The sequence below is a fragment of the Scyliorhinus canicula genome, chromosome 17 (assembly GCF_902713615.1).
Source record: "Scyliorhinus canicula chromosome 17, sScyCan1.1, whole genome shotgun sequence".
In the NCBI taxonomy this organism is placed as follows: Eukaryota; Metazoa; Chordata; class Chondrichthyes; order Carcharhiniformes; family Scyliorhinidae; genus Scyliorhinus; species Scyliorhinus canicula.
In genome coordinates, this window is record NC_052162.1 from 61,955,916 (window position 1) to 61,970,344 (window position 14,429).

At 46.0% G+C, this 14,429-nt stretch overlaps 1 protein-coding gene across 2 annotated transcripts in view; it reads left to right on the forward strand.

The window, feature by feature from the left end:
- Window positions 1-14,429, forward strand: part of LOC119952087 (chromatin assembly factor 1 subunit A-like) — a 120,952-nt gene that overhangs the window by 84,554 nt on the left and 21,969 nt on the right. Inside the window, exon 2 of one of the 2 annotated variants that reach the window (XM_038775636.1) lies at window positions 8,442-8,576. In XM_038775636.1, the coding sequence (XP_038631564.1) occupies window positions 8,505-8,576 (72 nt within the window). In that variant the 5' untranslated portion in view covers window positions 8,442-8,504. The remainder of the gene's footprint in view (window positions 1-8,441; window positions 8,577-14,429) is intronic. The other variant, XM_038775635.1, reaches the window with a different exon arrangement.

Genomic DNA, 14,429 nt, shown 5'->3' on the forward strand with positions numbered 1-14,429 from the left:
AGCATTGAAAATAGATGCACAAAATCACAAATATTCTTTCCATGTGATGCAAAATGAATAGGAACATAGGAATTAGCAGCAGAAGTAGGCAATTCAGCCTTTTGAGCCTGCTCTACCATTCAGTCAGGTCATGGCTGATCTCTTCCTGGTCTCAAATCCACATCCCTACCTGTTCCCCATATCCCTTTAACCCTTTTTAAAATCAGAAGTATATCTATCTTCTCCTTGAAACCATTTACTGATTCAGAATCCACTTCACTATAGGACAGCGAGTTCCACAAATTCACCACCCTTTACGAGAAGTAGTTCCTCCTCATCTCAGTTTTAAACCTACCACCTCTCAACCTGTAACTGTGACCACTCATTCTAGATTGCCCCACAAGGGGAAACATTTGGTCTATGTTTACTTTATCAATCCCTTTTAGTATTTTATATAGCTCGATCAGATCCTCTCTCATTATTCTAAACACCAGCAAGTATAAGACCAAACTGTTTAATCTCTCCTCATACGTCTATTTATTCAGGCCAAAATGGATCACCTCACACTTATCCACATTAAACTTCATCTGCCAGATGTTGGCCCATTCTCCTACCCAATCTATATCCGTTTGTGAACTCTTTATTTTCTTTTCACTGCCTGCTTTCATCCCCGGAATAAATTTATTAGATGCTGTACCTACATAACGACTTTCTGCTATTCATGAATAAAGACACCCAGATCCCTCTGTCCAGACACTTTTTGAATCTGCTTTCCATTTAAATAATAATTTGCCTTTCTATTTATTCAGGCCAAAATGGATAACCTCACACTTACCCACATTAAATTTCATCTGCCAGATTTTGGCCCATTCTCCTACCCAATCTATATCCGTCTGTAACTCTTTGGGCTGGATTCTCCCGCTCATCCACCGCAAAAACGCCATGGGCGAGACGCCGAGAATGGAAAAATCCTTTGACCTCGGGCGGGATTCTCCAGTAGCTGGGCGAATACGGTCGGAGAATCCCGCCTTTTATTTTCATTTCAATCATTTATATAGATTGCAAACAGTTGAGGTCTGACTCCTACAGCACCCCGCTAGTTACAGTTTCGTCAGCCAGAGAATGACCATTTATCCCTACTCTCTGCTTTCAGCCAATCCTCAATCCAATCTAGTACTCTACCCAAAAGTCTCTGCGATTTTACCTTCTGGATCAGTCTTTTATGCAACACCTTGTCAAGTGCCTTCTGGAAGTCTAGATATACCACATCCACAGGTTCCCCATTATCCACCTTGCTGGTTATGTCCTCAATGAACTCAAGCAAGTTTGTCAAGCATGACTTACCCTTAATAAAACAATGCTGACAATGGTGGATTGAGCTTTGTCTTTCCAAATGTTTAGTCATCTCCTCCTTAATGATTGATTCCAGCAACTTACCCACCACAGAGGTCAAGTTAACCGATCTATATTTTCCTACTTTTTGCTTCTCAACCCTTTCTAAATGGGCATGTCACATTTCCGTGTTTCCAATCCACCAGGACATTTCCAGAATCTAGGGAATGTTGAAATATCATAACTAATGCATCCACTATCTCTGCTGCTACCTCATTTAATATCCTAGGGTGCAGGCCATCAGGTCCTGGAGACTTACCTTCCTTTAATCCCATTAGTTTAGTCAATACCTTCTCCCTAGTGATGGTTCTTGGATGAAGTTCCTCTGCATCAACTGTAGTTTTTGGAAAATTTTATTATCCTCTACCATGAAGACAGTGGCAAAATATTAGTTCCGTGCCTCCGCAATCTCTGTGCTCCCCACTATTACCTCAGCAGTATCTTCCTCTAAAGGGCCAACATTTACTTTTGTTATTCTCTTCCTCTTAATATACTTATAGAAGCTTTTAATATCAGTGTTTATGCAACTTCAATGAGCAACAATCAGGTGCTTTACAGCCTTCCAACTGCAACATTGATCTCAATTGCTTTAGATCATAACCTCTATTCCAATTAGCTCAGGCAGCAGGTTGTAATCATAGAAACTGTTTCTTTTCATAATCATAGATTTTTCAGTGCAGAAGGAGGCCATTCGTGTCTGCACCGGCTCTTGGAAAGAGCATCCCACTTAAGCTCACACCTCCAGTCTATCCCTATAAACCAGTAACTCCACCTAACTAAGGGCAACAGATCATGGCCAATCCACCTAACCTGCACATCTTTGGACTGTGGGAGGAAACTGGAGCACCCGGAGGAAACCCACGCAGACACGGGGAGAACGAGCAGACTCCGCACAGGCAGTGAGCCAAGCTGGGAATCGAACCTGGGACCCTGGAGCTGTGAAGCAACTGAGCGAACCACTGTGCTACCCCCCCCCCCCCCCCCCCCCCCCCCCCCCCCCCCACATAATGGTTTTACCATAACCATTTACACTTCCTCTGGACCGATCTTCTGTTTCTTTACCTGTCTCATTGACACTCTCTTTTTCCTTGCACAATCCTCCCTTTTGCTTTTAATCATATCTGCCATCCCTCTATCACAGAACTTCCGCTTTATCCTTTCCTCCCACTGACTCACCCACAACCTTTCTTCTGGCTCTCCACTTGCTTGAAAATATCTCCAAATCTGATCCTTTTCAAGACTACCAGTACATTCAGACATGTGAATTAGGAGCAGGATTAGGCTTCTTGGTATCTTGAGCCTGCTCCACCAGTTCATTAAATCATGGCTGACCTGATTTTGACCTCAGCTCTCCTGTCTACCCCTTATACCCTTTCACCTCCTTGTCAGTCAAGGATCTATCTAACGCAGCCTTAAAAATATAAAATTGCCCTGCTCTCGGGGAAGAGAATTGAAAAGTCAATTGACCCGTGAGACGAAAAAAAATTCTCATCTCCATCTTGAATGGGAGGCCCCTTATTTTTAAATTGTGCCCCTGGTTCAGGTCTTTCCCACAAGAGGAAACATCCTTTCAGCATCTACCCTGCCAAGTCCCCTCAGGGTCTTATACTGATATCATCTCACATTCTCCTTGTGGTAGTATGACTAGGGGTATTACGGTACCTGGGAGTGTGAGCTGCCATTGGTGCAGAAGGCTCACTGCCCATTGGCCCAGGTATCGTGTTCTCCGTATTCCTATTGGCTAAGAGGAAGGTAGCTCCGCCTACGAGGCGGGGTATAAGAACCCATGTCCCCCAGCAGCCAGGCCATTTCTGTACGTCTGCTGCCGGGCTCACTTCTTGCTGATTGGGGGCAGCATGGTAGCATGGTGGTTAGCATAAATGCTTCACAGCTCCAGGGTCCCAGGTTCGATTCCCGGCTGGGTCACTGTCTGTGTGGAGTCTGCACGTCCTCCCCCTGTGTGCGTGGGTTTCCTCCGGGTTCTCCGGTTTCCTCCCACAGTCCAAAGATGTGCGGGTTAGGTGGATTGGCCATGCTAAATTGCCCGTAGTGTCCTAATAAAAGTAAGGTTAAGGGGGGGGTTGTTGGGTTACGGGTATAGGGTGGATACGTGGGTTTGAGTAGGGTGATCATGGCTCGGCACAACATTGAGGGCCGAAGGGCCTGTTCTGTGCTGTACTGTTCTATGTTCTATGTTCTAAAGCCTTTCGTTTCGGACTTCACCTATGTTTCGTGTCCATTGATTGTGCATCACTCCAAAAATTTAATTCAACCTGCCCAACGGTTCCTCATATGACAATCCCTTCATTCCGTGAATCAATTGAATGAATCTTCTCTGGACAGCTTCCAATGCAACAATATGTTTTCTAAACAAGGAGACCAAAACTGTACACTGTACTCCAAATGCGATCTCAACAATACCCTGTACAACAGTAGCAAAACATCCCTATTTTTATATCCCATTCCCCTTGTAACAAACAACAACATTCAATTTGCTTTTCTAATCATTTGTTGTAACTTTTTTGAAATTCATTTATGAGATGTGGCTGGAGCTATATTTATTGCCGATCCCTAATTGCCCTTATGAAGGTGGTGTGAGCTGCCTTCATGAGCCGCTGCAGTCCATGCAGTGTATGTACAGCCACAGTGATGCTAGGGAGGGAGTTCCAAGATTTTGACCCTGCGACAGTGAAGGAACAGTAAATGACTTGGAGGGGAAGTTCCGGATTATGGTATTCCCATGTAGCTGCTCCCCCTGTCCATCTAAATGGTGGAGGGGGTGGGTTTTTGAAGGTGCTGCCTCAGGGGCCTTGGTGAGTTTCTACAGTGCATCTTGGAAATGGTACACAATGCTGCACTGTTCATTGGTGGTGGAGTGAGTGAGTGTTTGTGGAAGGGATGCCAATCAAGTGGGTTGATTTGTCCTGGATGTTGTCACGCTTCTTGAGTGTTGTTGGAGCTGCACTCATTCAAGAAAGTGTAAATCTATTCCATCACACTCCTGACTTGTGCCTTGTAGATGATGGACAGGCTTTGGGGAGTCAGAGTATGGATTACTCACCTCTGATTTGCTCTTGTAGCCACAGCATTTATATGGCTTGTCCAGTTCAGTCTCTGGTCATACCAATTGTTATTCATGTACTAGGACACCCAGATCCCTCAGGAACATAGAGTTCTGAAATCTCTCTTACTTTAAATAATATGCTGCTTTTCTATTTTTCCTGCTGAAGTGGACAACTTCACATTTTCCCATCTGCCGCATTTTTGCCCACTCACTTAATCTATCTATATCCTTTTGTAAACCCCTTGAGCGGAATTCTCCGCCAGCGGGATTCTCCGTTGTGCAAATGCCCGGCGGTTTCTCGACGGCATGGGGCTGCCCCACAATGGGAAACCCCATTGACCAGCCGGTGTAACGGAGAATCCCGCTGGCTGGTCAGGGCAGAAATGTGGCGCGGCGGAGCGGAGAATATAGCCCCTTAGGTCCTCGTCGCAACTTACTTTCTTAACTACCTTTGTGTCATCAGCAAATTTAGCAATCATACTTTACTTTCAGTCACTTTATCCAATTCATTGATATGGATTGTAAATAGTTGTGGCCCCAGCACTGATCCCTATGGCGCATCACTTATTATATTATTGGGGGCAGCAGGGTAGCATGGTGGTTAGCATAAATGCTTCACAGCACCAGGGTCCCAGGTTCGATTCCCGGCTGGGTCATTGTCTGTGTTTGGGGCCTCACGGTAGCATGGTGGTTAGCATAAATGCTTCACAGCACCAGGGTCCCAGGTTCGATTCCCGGCTGGGTCACTGTCTGTGTGGAGTCTGCACGGCCTCCCCCTGTGTGCGTGGGTTTCCTCCGGGTCCTCCGGTTTCCCCCCACAGTCCAAAGATGTGCGGGTTAGGTGGATTGGCCATGCTAAATTGCCCGTAGTGTACTAATAAAAGTAAGGTTAAGGGGGGGTTGTTGGGTTACGGGTATAGGGTGGATACGTGGGTTTGAGTAGGGTGATCATGGCACGGCACAACATTGAGGGCCGAAGGGCCTGTTCTGTGCTGTACTGTTCTATGTTCTATGTTCTATATCTTGCAAACCTGAAAATGTTCCATTTATCCATATTCTCTGCTTCCTGTTAGCTAACCAATCCTCTCTCCATGCTATTACGTTACCCCCTGCATCATAATCTTTCTTTGATGTGGTACCTTGTCAAATGTCTTCTAGAAACCCAAGTATATCACATCTGCAGGTTCCCCTTTATCCATGCCGCCTGTTACTTCCTCAAAGAACTCGAATAAATTAAGCAAACATAATTTTAATGTCACAAAACCGTGTTGATTGCATTAAGTGTCCAACTATCATCTCTTTAAGAATAGATGGTGCATTTTCACTATGACAGATGTCAGGTTAACTGGCCTATAGGGTTCTACTTTCTGTCTCCCTCCTTTCTTGAATAAACAGGTTATATTAGCAATTTTCAAATCTGATGAGATGAAAATTAAGACCATCTACTATAAGTATACAGAACCAATCTTTTAGTGAGAAGACTGCAAGTTAATAACTTGGTGACCTGCTGAAAATCTATTTCGTCGAGGGAATCCTGCAACAATTCTTATATGCAACTCTGGCTATTGAATCCAGGTAGATTACCCTGCAGGAGTAAAAATGCCATCATCACCAAGCCTGCAATGCTCAAGACAAACCAAACACACAAATTCTGAACTGTTCTTTTCCTTTTGACTTGTAAAAATGCACTATTCTCTTTAACTGTATTTTTCCTCAAGAGTGTTTGTGTGAGCGCTGAGTGAGTGACAGAGCATTAGACTTTAGGGGTAAATGCATGAATAAATAATACTCTTTCCTTAAACCCATGAAAGCTTGCCACTAATTATTTACACACACTCAAAGGTTGAGAAACACACACATTTTCAGTTCCAAAAAGGCACTGATTATGGATAGTAAGGGAAGGGAACAAAGGGTTTCAGTTTCTTTTTCACCCCTGTTTGCAACAGAGGTAAACACCGACTGAACAAGAGACTTGTCTTTCCTGTATGAGAGCCATGGGTCCCTTTTGGGCGAGGTGGACGTTTCCAGTGTGGGAGGTTTGAGTCTTCTGTAAGAGAGCTGCACTTCCCTAGGAAGTGCAAATCTTGCGAATGAGAAATGTGAGAAACAATGATCTCATGTGGCAGATGGACCAATGGCTCATCTAAATATCCTGATCTGGATCTCGCGCAGTGAGGGTGAGATCTAGATCTAGATCGTACCAGGCAGAGTGAGTAACGTGACTGGTAATCTGCCTGGCTCCCTGCGCTGAGCCCGATTTCGGGCTCTCCCAGGATTCACGCTGCCTGCCCAGATCTGCGCTGGTCGGGCACCAGCCTCACTTACATGACTTACAGATTTATCGTTGTTTTGAAGTTTATGCTGCAAATATCACGCAGAATGTGGCAAAAGTTATGGCATTTTTTAAAAAACAGCCACTTTTCTTGACAAGTGTAACAACGTTTTGACCATCCATTCAGCTGCCAACCATAATAATCTCCGATTAACCAGCCATCACCCTGTGTGTGTAGTTCTAGTTCTGATCTCCAATCAGCCCTTGACCTTTTCTAAGTGTGTGCTAATAGATGTTAACTTCCTGTTAATTTCTGATTTGAGGCTTTAATTGACGTTCACTATAGGCTCTTCATGAATTTTTAACAAGTGTTTATTCTTTGTCTGCCAATAATTAATGCATAATTAATATTTAAACATTGCCTATTTTGTAAAAGTGAACATCTGATTTATTTAATTTCACAGTTCCATGTGCGTGGATCTGAGTTATTAGAAAGACACCCAAACAGCTCGAAATTCTAAACATTTTTTAAAAATGGAATGAGTATAAGGGGTGATCTCTGAATATTGGGGCGCTTGTCCTGAAACCCCCCCCACCCTATGCAGCCCCCTTGCCTTTAGGGGTTGGTGGGGTGTAGGGGGTGGAGGGCTGATTACACTAAGCAATGAATGTGGACTTAAGTAGCACTTTCTGTCAATACTTTACTATTAACCTCCTTGGTTCTATATATCATTGTATGACTGGTGTGGATGCTTTTTCTGCCACACACAGATTTGCTGTGATTTAGTGCAGGTCCTGGGTTAATGAGCTGTGGAGGACAGCCAAGACCCTAGGGGAAGCACTCATCCAAAAACAAGTTTGGGCAGGAGCAAGTGATAATCCATAGCACGACATAAAAAGCTGGCACATCCAGCCGCTGCTTGTCAAGATTGTTCTGTGCCTTGAACAGCTCTCCTTATACCACCTGACATCCGGAGAACATTTTACACTAAGACCACCTCTCAGAGCAAACACTTCCAGGAACTTTGAAGCCACATCAACCATGCTGGGAATGATGAGCAATCAAAGAAGTTTAAATGCCCCCAATCTGATCTCCCAATGGCACTACATAGTATCAACATTTGTAGCAAGAGATTAAAAAGTATGATAACTGTGAGATTATCGCCACCAGGAAAGGACTGAAAGGCTGCGAGTTTTTTCTTTTGAAAAGGCAAAATCGACAGGCGACCCAATACTTCTTTAAAATTATAAAATGTTTGACGGAGTACCCCAGCAGGGGTCAAAACTTCTGAACCTCAGAGCCACATACGATAATCTTCAGACATTTAAAGGCGCAAGACATGGACAACCTTTACAGTCACCTTTTTATGGGTATTGCTTTAAATAGGATGATACCTGTTGTTATCAGCACCATCGGAGGTAGAGGCCATGTGAGTCTCCATCCTGGAGACAGATCTTTGAGAATCCAGCTGATATGTTGTCAAGCGGTACACTGGAGCTCAGTCAGGTGTTGATTTGTAAGGACTGCACAATGTTTCGATTTTATGAATTTCACCACTGTGTACACCGATTCACCACAGTAAGTTGTGCCAAACATTTTTTTTAAGTTGCACACTAGTCACCTTGAGTTGAGGATATTGAGGCTTCTGGCACTTGCTTGCAGAGCTCTATTGGGATTTACCCACCATCGTTAAACCCTGGGCCTCCTTAACTCCAAAAGTTTCATTTCCACAGTAGCTGTTTCTGTCACCAAGCCTTTGAGAATTAGAAAACGGTCGCTGATCGAATCAACCGGGAATGGGTTTACAAGAAAAGCAAAGTGGGATCTCAGCATCTGCAAGTCATCAAACCTGGACCAACAGCCACCAGGTAGTCCTTGCAATTTCTATTTGTATTCTTCCAGTTTGTAACATTTTACTACAATTTCAAGAAATGTGTTTACTCTACTCTTAGGATGGGGAAAGTGGCTGAAGTTTTGTGAGAGCTGGTCTCTCTGCAGAAGCTTTACTTTATTCAGAAAGCTGAATACTGTCTGAGTAATGTCAGAAATAATCTTATACTTCCTCTGGAATGCCAAGTTGAGAGTTTGGAGGTGTGACATTATATCAGTAAAATAAATCAGATCCTGCACCCATTTGTCATCTTCTACTTGTGAATCTGGGGCGGGATTTTCTGATCCTGGGGCTAAGCGTTGACGCTGTTGTAAATGCCGGAGCATTTTACGACGGCGCCTCACACACCTCCAGCTGCCGATACGGGCGCCAGCACGAGTTTGTGCATGCGCGCTACGGCCGGCGCATGTTTGCAACATGGCGGAGCCCTACAGGGGCCCGGCGCGGAGGAACATAGGCCCCCCCCCACCCCCAGGATAAGCCCGCCCACCGATCGGTAGGCCCCAATCATGCGCCAAGCCACCATGGAGGCCCCCCCCCGGAGTCGGATCCCCCTTCCCCCATACCAGGACGGCCCCCGCAGCATGAACGGCGAGTTCCCGCTGGGTAGGACCACACGCGAATGGCGCCGGCGGAACTCGGCGGAACTCGGCGGGCATTCGGCACGTCGAGCGCGGAGAGTCGCTGGGAGGGGGGGCTGCATTCAGTGGCCCACGACCGGCGCCGCACGACCGGCGCCGCACCAACCGGCTGGCGCCATTGGCGCTGATTCTGCTTGCTTGCTAAGTATCTCAAAATGCAGTAGAAAAAAGCACTGTTAGGTATGCTGTCAAGATCCTGTTCTTCAATGAAATTTCTGAGCTGTCAGTGTGTTTTCCCATTTGAACAGATAAAATTGACAATTTCTAGGACAGTTTTCATCTCATTTATGTTCTTGAAGTACTTGCTTATGTTACGACATCCTGGGCAAGTGCAGTGTGACGAGAGGAAGATGTTAGGAAAATTGGATTAGTGGGCAATTTAAAGATTAAAAGCCTGGGGTTAAAATGTGATTGTTTAAAAATCATTCTATTCTGCAGGGCCTGGGTGGGTTTAGCAGCCAGTAGATTAATTGACAAAAGAATGTGGGCGGGATTCTGTGATCCTGAAGCTAAGTGTTGACGCCGTGGGTAAACGCTGTCACGTTTCTCGACAGCATCAACATGCCCTCAGGAGCAAAAGTTCTGACCCCTACAGGGGGCCAGCATGGCACTGGAGCGACACACACGGCTCCAGCTGCTGATCCCAGGCGTCAGACGGGCACCGGTGCCAACGCGCGCATGCACAGTGGCTCCCTTCTCCGCGTTGGCCCCGTGCAACATGGCGTAGGGCTACAGGGCCGGCGCGGAACAAAAGAGGGCTCCTAGCCCGAGAGGCCGGCCCACCGATCGGTAGGCCCCGATCGTGGGCCAGGCCACAGCGGAGGCCCCCCCTGGGGTCGGATCTCCCTCTCACACCCCCCCCCCCCACCAGTCCCACCAGGCCACCCCCAGATGCATCCACGCCGAGGTCCCGCCGGGTAAGAGCAGGTGTGGTGGCGGCGGCAGGACTCGGCTTTTTTGACGTGGCCGCTCGGCCTATCCTGGGCCGAGAATCACCGAGGGGGCCCCACAGAGCGGCCCACGATGGCGCCGTGCCGACCGCGCAGCACCAATGTCACTGATTCTCCGCTCTCCGGTGAATCAGCGGACCGGCGTCAGGGCGGCGTTGCTCGATTCGCGCCGGTCCCGGCAATTCTCTGGCCCGGGCCCGGGGTGAGAGAATCCCGCCCTGTGGTTTTCAGTCAGGGCTGATGCATAGTGGTTTGCTTGGTAAAGTCCTTGGGGAGTTAATGTGCTTTGCAGCATGCAGAGATAGGCTGGAATCGCCCAAAATGGGACTATGTCCCCATGCCGGCGTAAAAATGCTGGCGTTTCACTCTGGAGTTTCCTATGAAAAAGATCAGCCAATTCACTCACCTGGAGGGGGCTCACAGAGACCCAGAGTGATTCATGCAGCTTTCGCTGTGGATATGGGCCACCGAACTTCGGGTTTTGAGTCTGCGCATGCACATGGTGGCGGCTGCCAGCCCAGCAATATGGTAGACTCGGAGCGCGGAGTCAGATGAGAAATGTAGGCCCCCTCATCTGCCACGCGCCTGAAGTTCCGACCGCCCTGATCCGCTCCCCGGCTGCCCATAAGGCGCCCCCCCCCCCCCCTCCCCCCGGGAGCATGCCGATTCTCGGGTCCCGGAGAATCGTCGGTCCGGCGCCAGGACCGATTTCGGCATGAAATTGGATTCTCCGCCCTCGCGCCAAACGCGATTTCGCCGCGGGGCTGCGGAGAATCCAACCCAAGTTATTTTTCAGCTGAGGGGATGAGGTCATTGCTGGGCGGAGCCAAGGAAGGTAGACATTTTGAAAGCTTTAGAGAGGGAGTTTTGGAGAAAGTTTGGATTCTGATCTGCTTGATGCTGAGTCCACAATTCTCCCACAGTAAGATAGATTGTGATCTGTATTTTTGTTGTTTAATGGGAAATTGTACAGTTGTGTTCAGGTGTAAATTGTAAGATGCTCTTTTTAAGTGTGAAGTTAAATAATTTAATATTGTAGTTATAATAAAGTTTTGTTATAAAAAATAACCAAGTCCTATTTCTTCATGCAATCATTCCTGGAGGGACTCATTCTTTCTGCACAGTCTTTCAAATAAACTAAAATATTATGGTTTTGGTCCAGTATCCTGACCACTATTGGGGTCTGATCTGGGATCGGAGAAGCGGTCAATTCCAGCCCCAAGTGCCCCGGAGTCACAACACAAGTGTATTAACCAACAATTCTTCGAAAAATTCTCGAAGTCTTTGGCCCTTGGCTGCCCAATAATTACAGTAACCAGGTTTGTAAGTAGAAACACAATTACCGTTTATTTCCAACAGGAATAATGATGAAATATCTTAACTCTTAGCAACTTTTACAGATGCACCATTGAAAGCATCCTATCTGGCTGCATCACAGCCTGGTATGGAAACTGCTCGGCCCAAGACCGCAAGAATCTTCAGAGAGTCGTGAATAGAACCCATCATACGAACCTGCCTCCCATCCATTGACTCCATCTACACCTCCCACTGCCTGGGGAAAGCGGGCAGCATAATCAAAGACCTCCCCCACCAGGCTTACTCACTTTTCCAACTTCTTCCATCGGGCAGAAGATTCAAAAGTCTGAGAACACGCACGAACAGACTCAAAAACAGCTTCTTCCCTGCTGTTACCAGATTCCTAAATACCTCGTTATGGACTGACCTGATTTACACTACACCCCTGAATGCTTCACCCAATGCCGGTGTTTATATAGTTACATTGTATACCGTGTGTTTCCCTATTATGTATTTTCTTTCATTTTCTTTTCATGCACTTAATGATCTGTTGAGCGACTCGCAGAAAAATACTTCACACTGTACCTCGGTACACGTGACAATATATAAAATTCAAATCCAATAACAAGTAAGCCAAAATATTGCCCCTTTAACTGTCCCACCCTCTACCTCCACATACAAGATAGACAAACATAGAGGAGGGGGAAGGGGTAAAAATAATAAGGATGAAAGTCAAAAGATAAGAGTCTTTGCTTCCAATGGCAGTCCTGTAGCAGACTTTCCTCACAGCACACTGGCTGATCAATGATCTTGGTTTGCAGCCCATAACAATATTTACTGTAGTTTAGAAATTAATCATTTGCAGCTTTTCCTGGAGAGACCCCTTGGCTTCACATCAAGCTCTGTTTTTAATTTGTGGTTTACTTTCAGGCCTCTGCCTTTTCCAGAGCGAACGTCGGTTGATTTACATCAGCATTTTCTGCAGAATTGGTCGGTTCTCCCCTGCTTGTAGCCTGTAATGGTTCTCCTGTACATAGATTCATCCAGGCTCACTGCTGGTTCATAAACAAAGCCTTTTTGGAGAAAGCTGAGAGGGGAGAGAAAACACCTGTCCCTCCTCAGATCTGCAAGCAGTCAAACTGAAACCAAAACTCAACCCTTAAAGCTCTGTAACATCCCAGAGGCAATCAGATTCAATCACCACCTGATACCAGGCAGAGCATAGCCTTTTGAGCCAATTCACTGGCTACCAGCCAAATCAATCAAACCGAGTCAGCACAGATGCCAGCCACTTTGCAATCACCAGTCTAAAACAGCACAGCCTTCTGGAATCTGCTTGTTTGAATTAAAGGTACAGGCTCCTTTGCCTTAAAGTCACAGGTGCATTAAACACCCATCGAAGGGGTGGCATGTGGCGCAGTGGATAGCATTAGGACTGCGGCGCTGAGGTCCTGGGTTCGAATCCCAGCCCTGGGTCACTGTCCGTGTGGAGTTTGCACATTCTCCCCATGTCTGCGTCGGTTTCACCCCCACAATCCAAAGATATGCAGGTTAGGTGGATTGGCCACGCTATATTGCCCCAAAATTGGAAAATTAAACAAAATAAAAAATAATAATTGTGTACTCCAAAAAATAATAATAAAAAAAAAATCCATGGATCAAAATGCAATGTCGTAAGTAAAAGAAAGTGGAAATACGGGAATAAACAGGAACAAACAGGAAGGACACTTACATTTACTATTTGATCATGATGAATGTTGCAATGAAGATGGAGAAACTCTGGAAATTTCGAATCACTTTTAAAGAGTCTTAAGTTTAAAGTCCTAAATTTTTTCACCATGGCAGGGTCTCCATCCATTGCAACACACACAAGTACTTTCACAGTAACATCAGCATTTGTCAATGCTTTATCAAGTATTTTTGTTATGTCAACACTACAAGTGGTTTGTTTTAGTGATACGAAGTTCAACATTTCTTCGTTAACAGTTGCTCCACAGAAAGCATCCTGTCTGGCTGCATCACAGCCTGGTATGGCAAGTGCTCTGCCCAAGGCCGTAAGAAACTACAAAGAATCATGAATACAGCCCAGTCCATCACGTGAGCCCTGATGTGTTATCTGTGCTGGTCTAACATTGACTGCAACTGGGTGCAGTAAAACGAGAAACAGGCTTCCGACACAGGATATGGTCCAACACGGTTTTATTGAACCTGTTGATTGCTGTACATAATCTGCTGTAGGTTGACACTCTATTAACCTAACTGATAACCTCCTACTGGCTTGACCAGAGTAGCTCTCTACCACATGGTGATGATGATGTCCATTGGCCTGTACACTGTGACTATCTCCCTAGCTGTGTCCTGTGAGAGAGGGAGAGCCTTAATGCCCTGTGAGCTTTATAGTGGTGGTGTCCTGTCTGGTGATTGGTTGTTCTGTATCGTGTGTGTTCATTGGTTATCCTGTGTGTCAATCACTGCCTGTCTGTATCTCATGATAGGCATGAGTAGATATTATGACAAGCCCGCCTTTCACCCATTGACTCTGTCTACACCTCTCGCTGCCTTGGGAAAGCGGGCAGCAAAAGACCCTCCCCACCCGGCTTACTCACTCTTCCAACTTTGGGCAGGAGATACAGAAGTCTGAAAACACCTACTAACGGATTCAAAAACAGCTTCTTCCCCGCTGTTCCCAGACTCCTGAATGACTCTCGAATGGACTGATGTGATCTCCACACATCTTCTTTACTGAGTGGTACTGCACTCCGTCTGCTTCACCCAAAGCCAATGTCTATGTATTTACATTGTGTATTTATGTATGACCTATGTTTTTTTCATGTATGGAATGATCTGTCTGGACTGTACACAGAACAATACTTTTCACTGTACCTCAGTACACGTGACAATAAAACAAATCCAATCCAATCCAGTTATATCCACAGCAACATG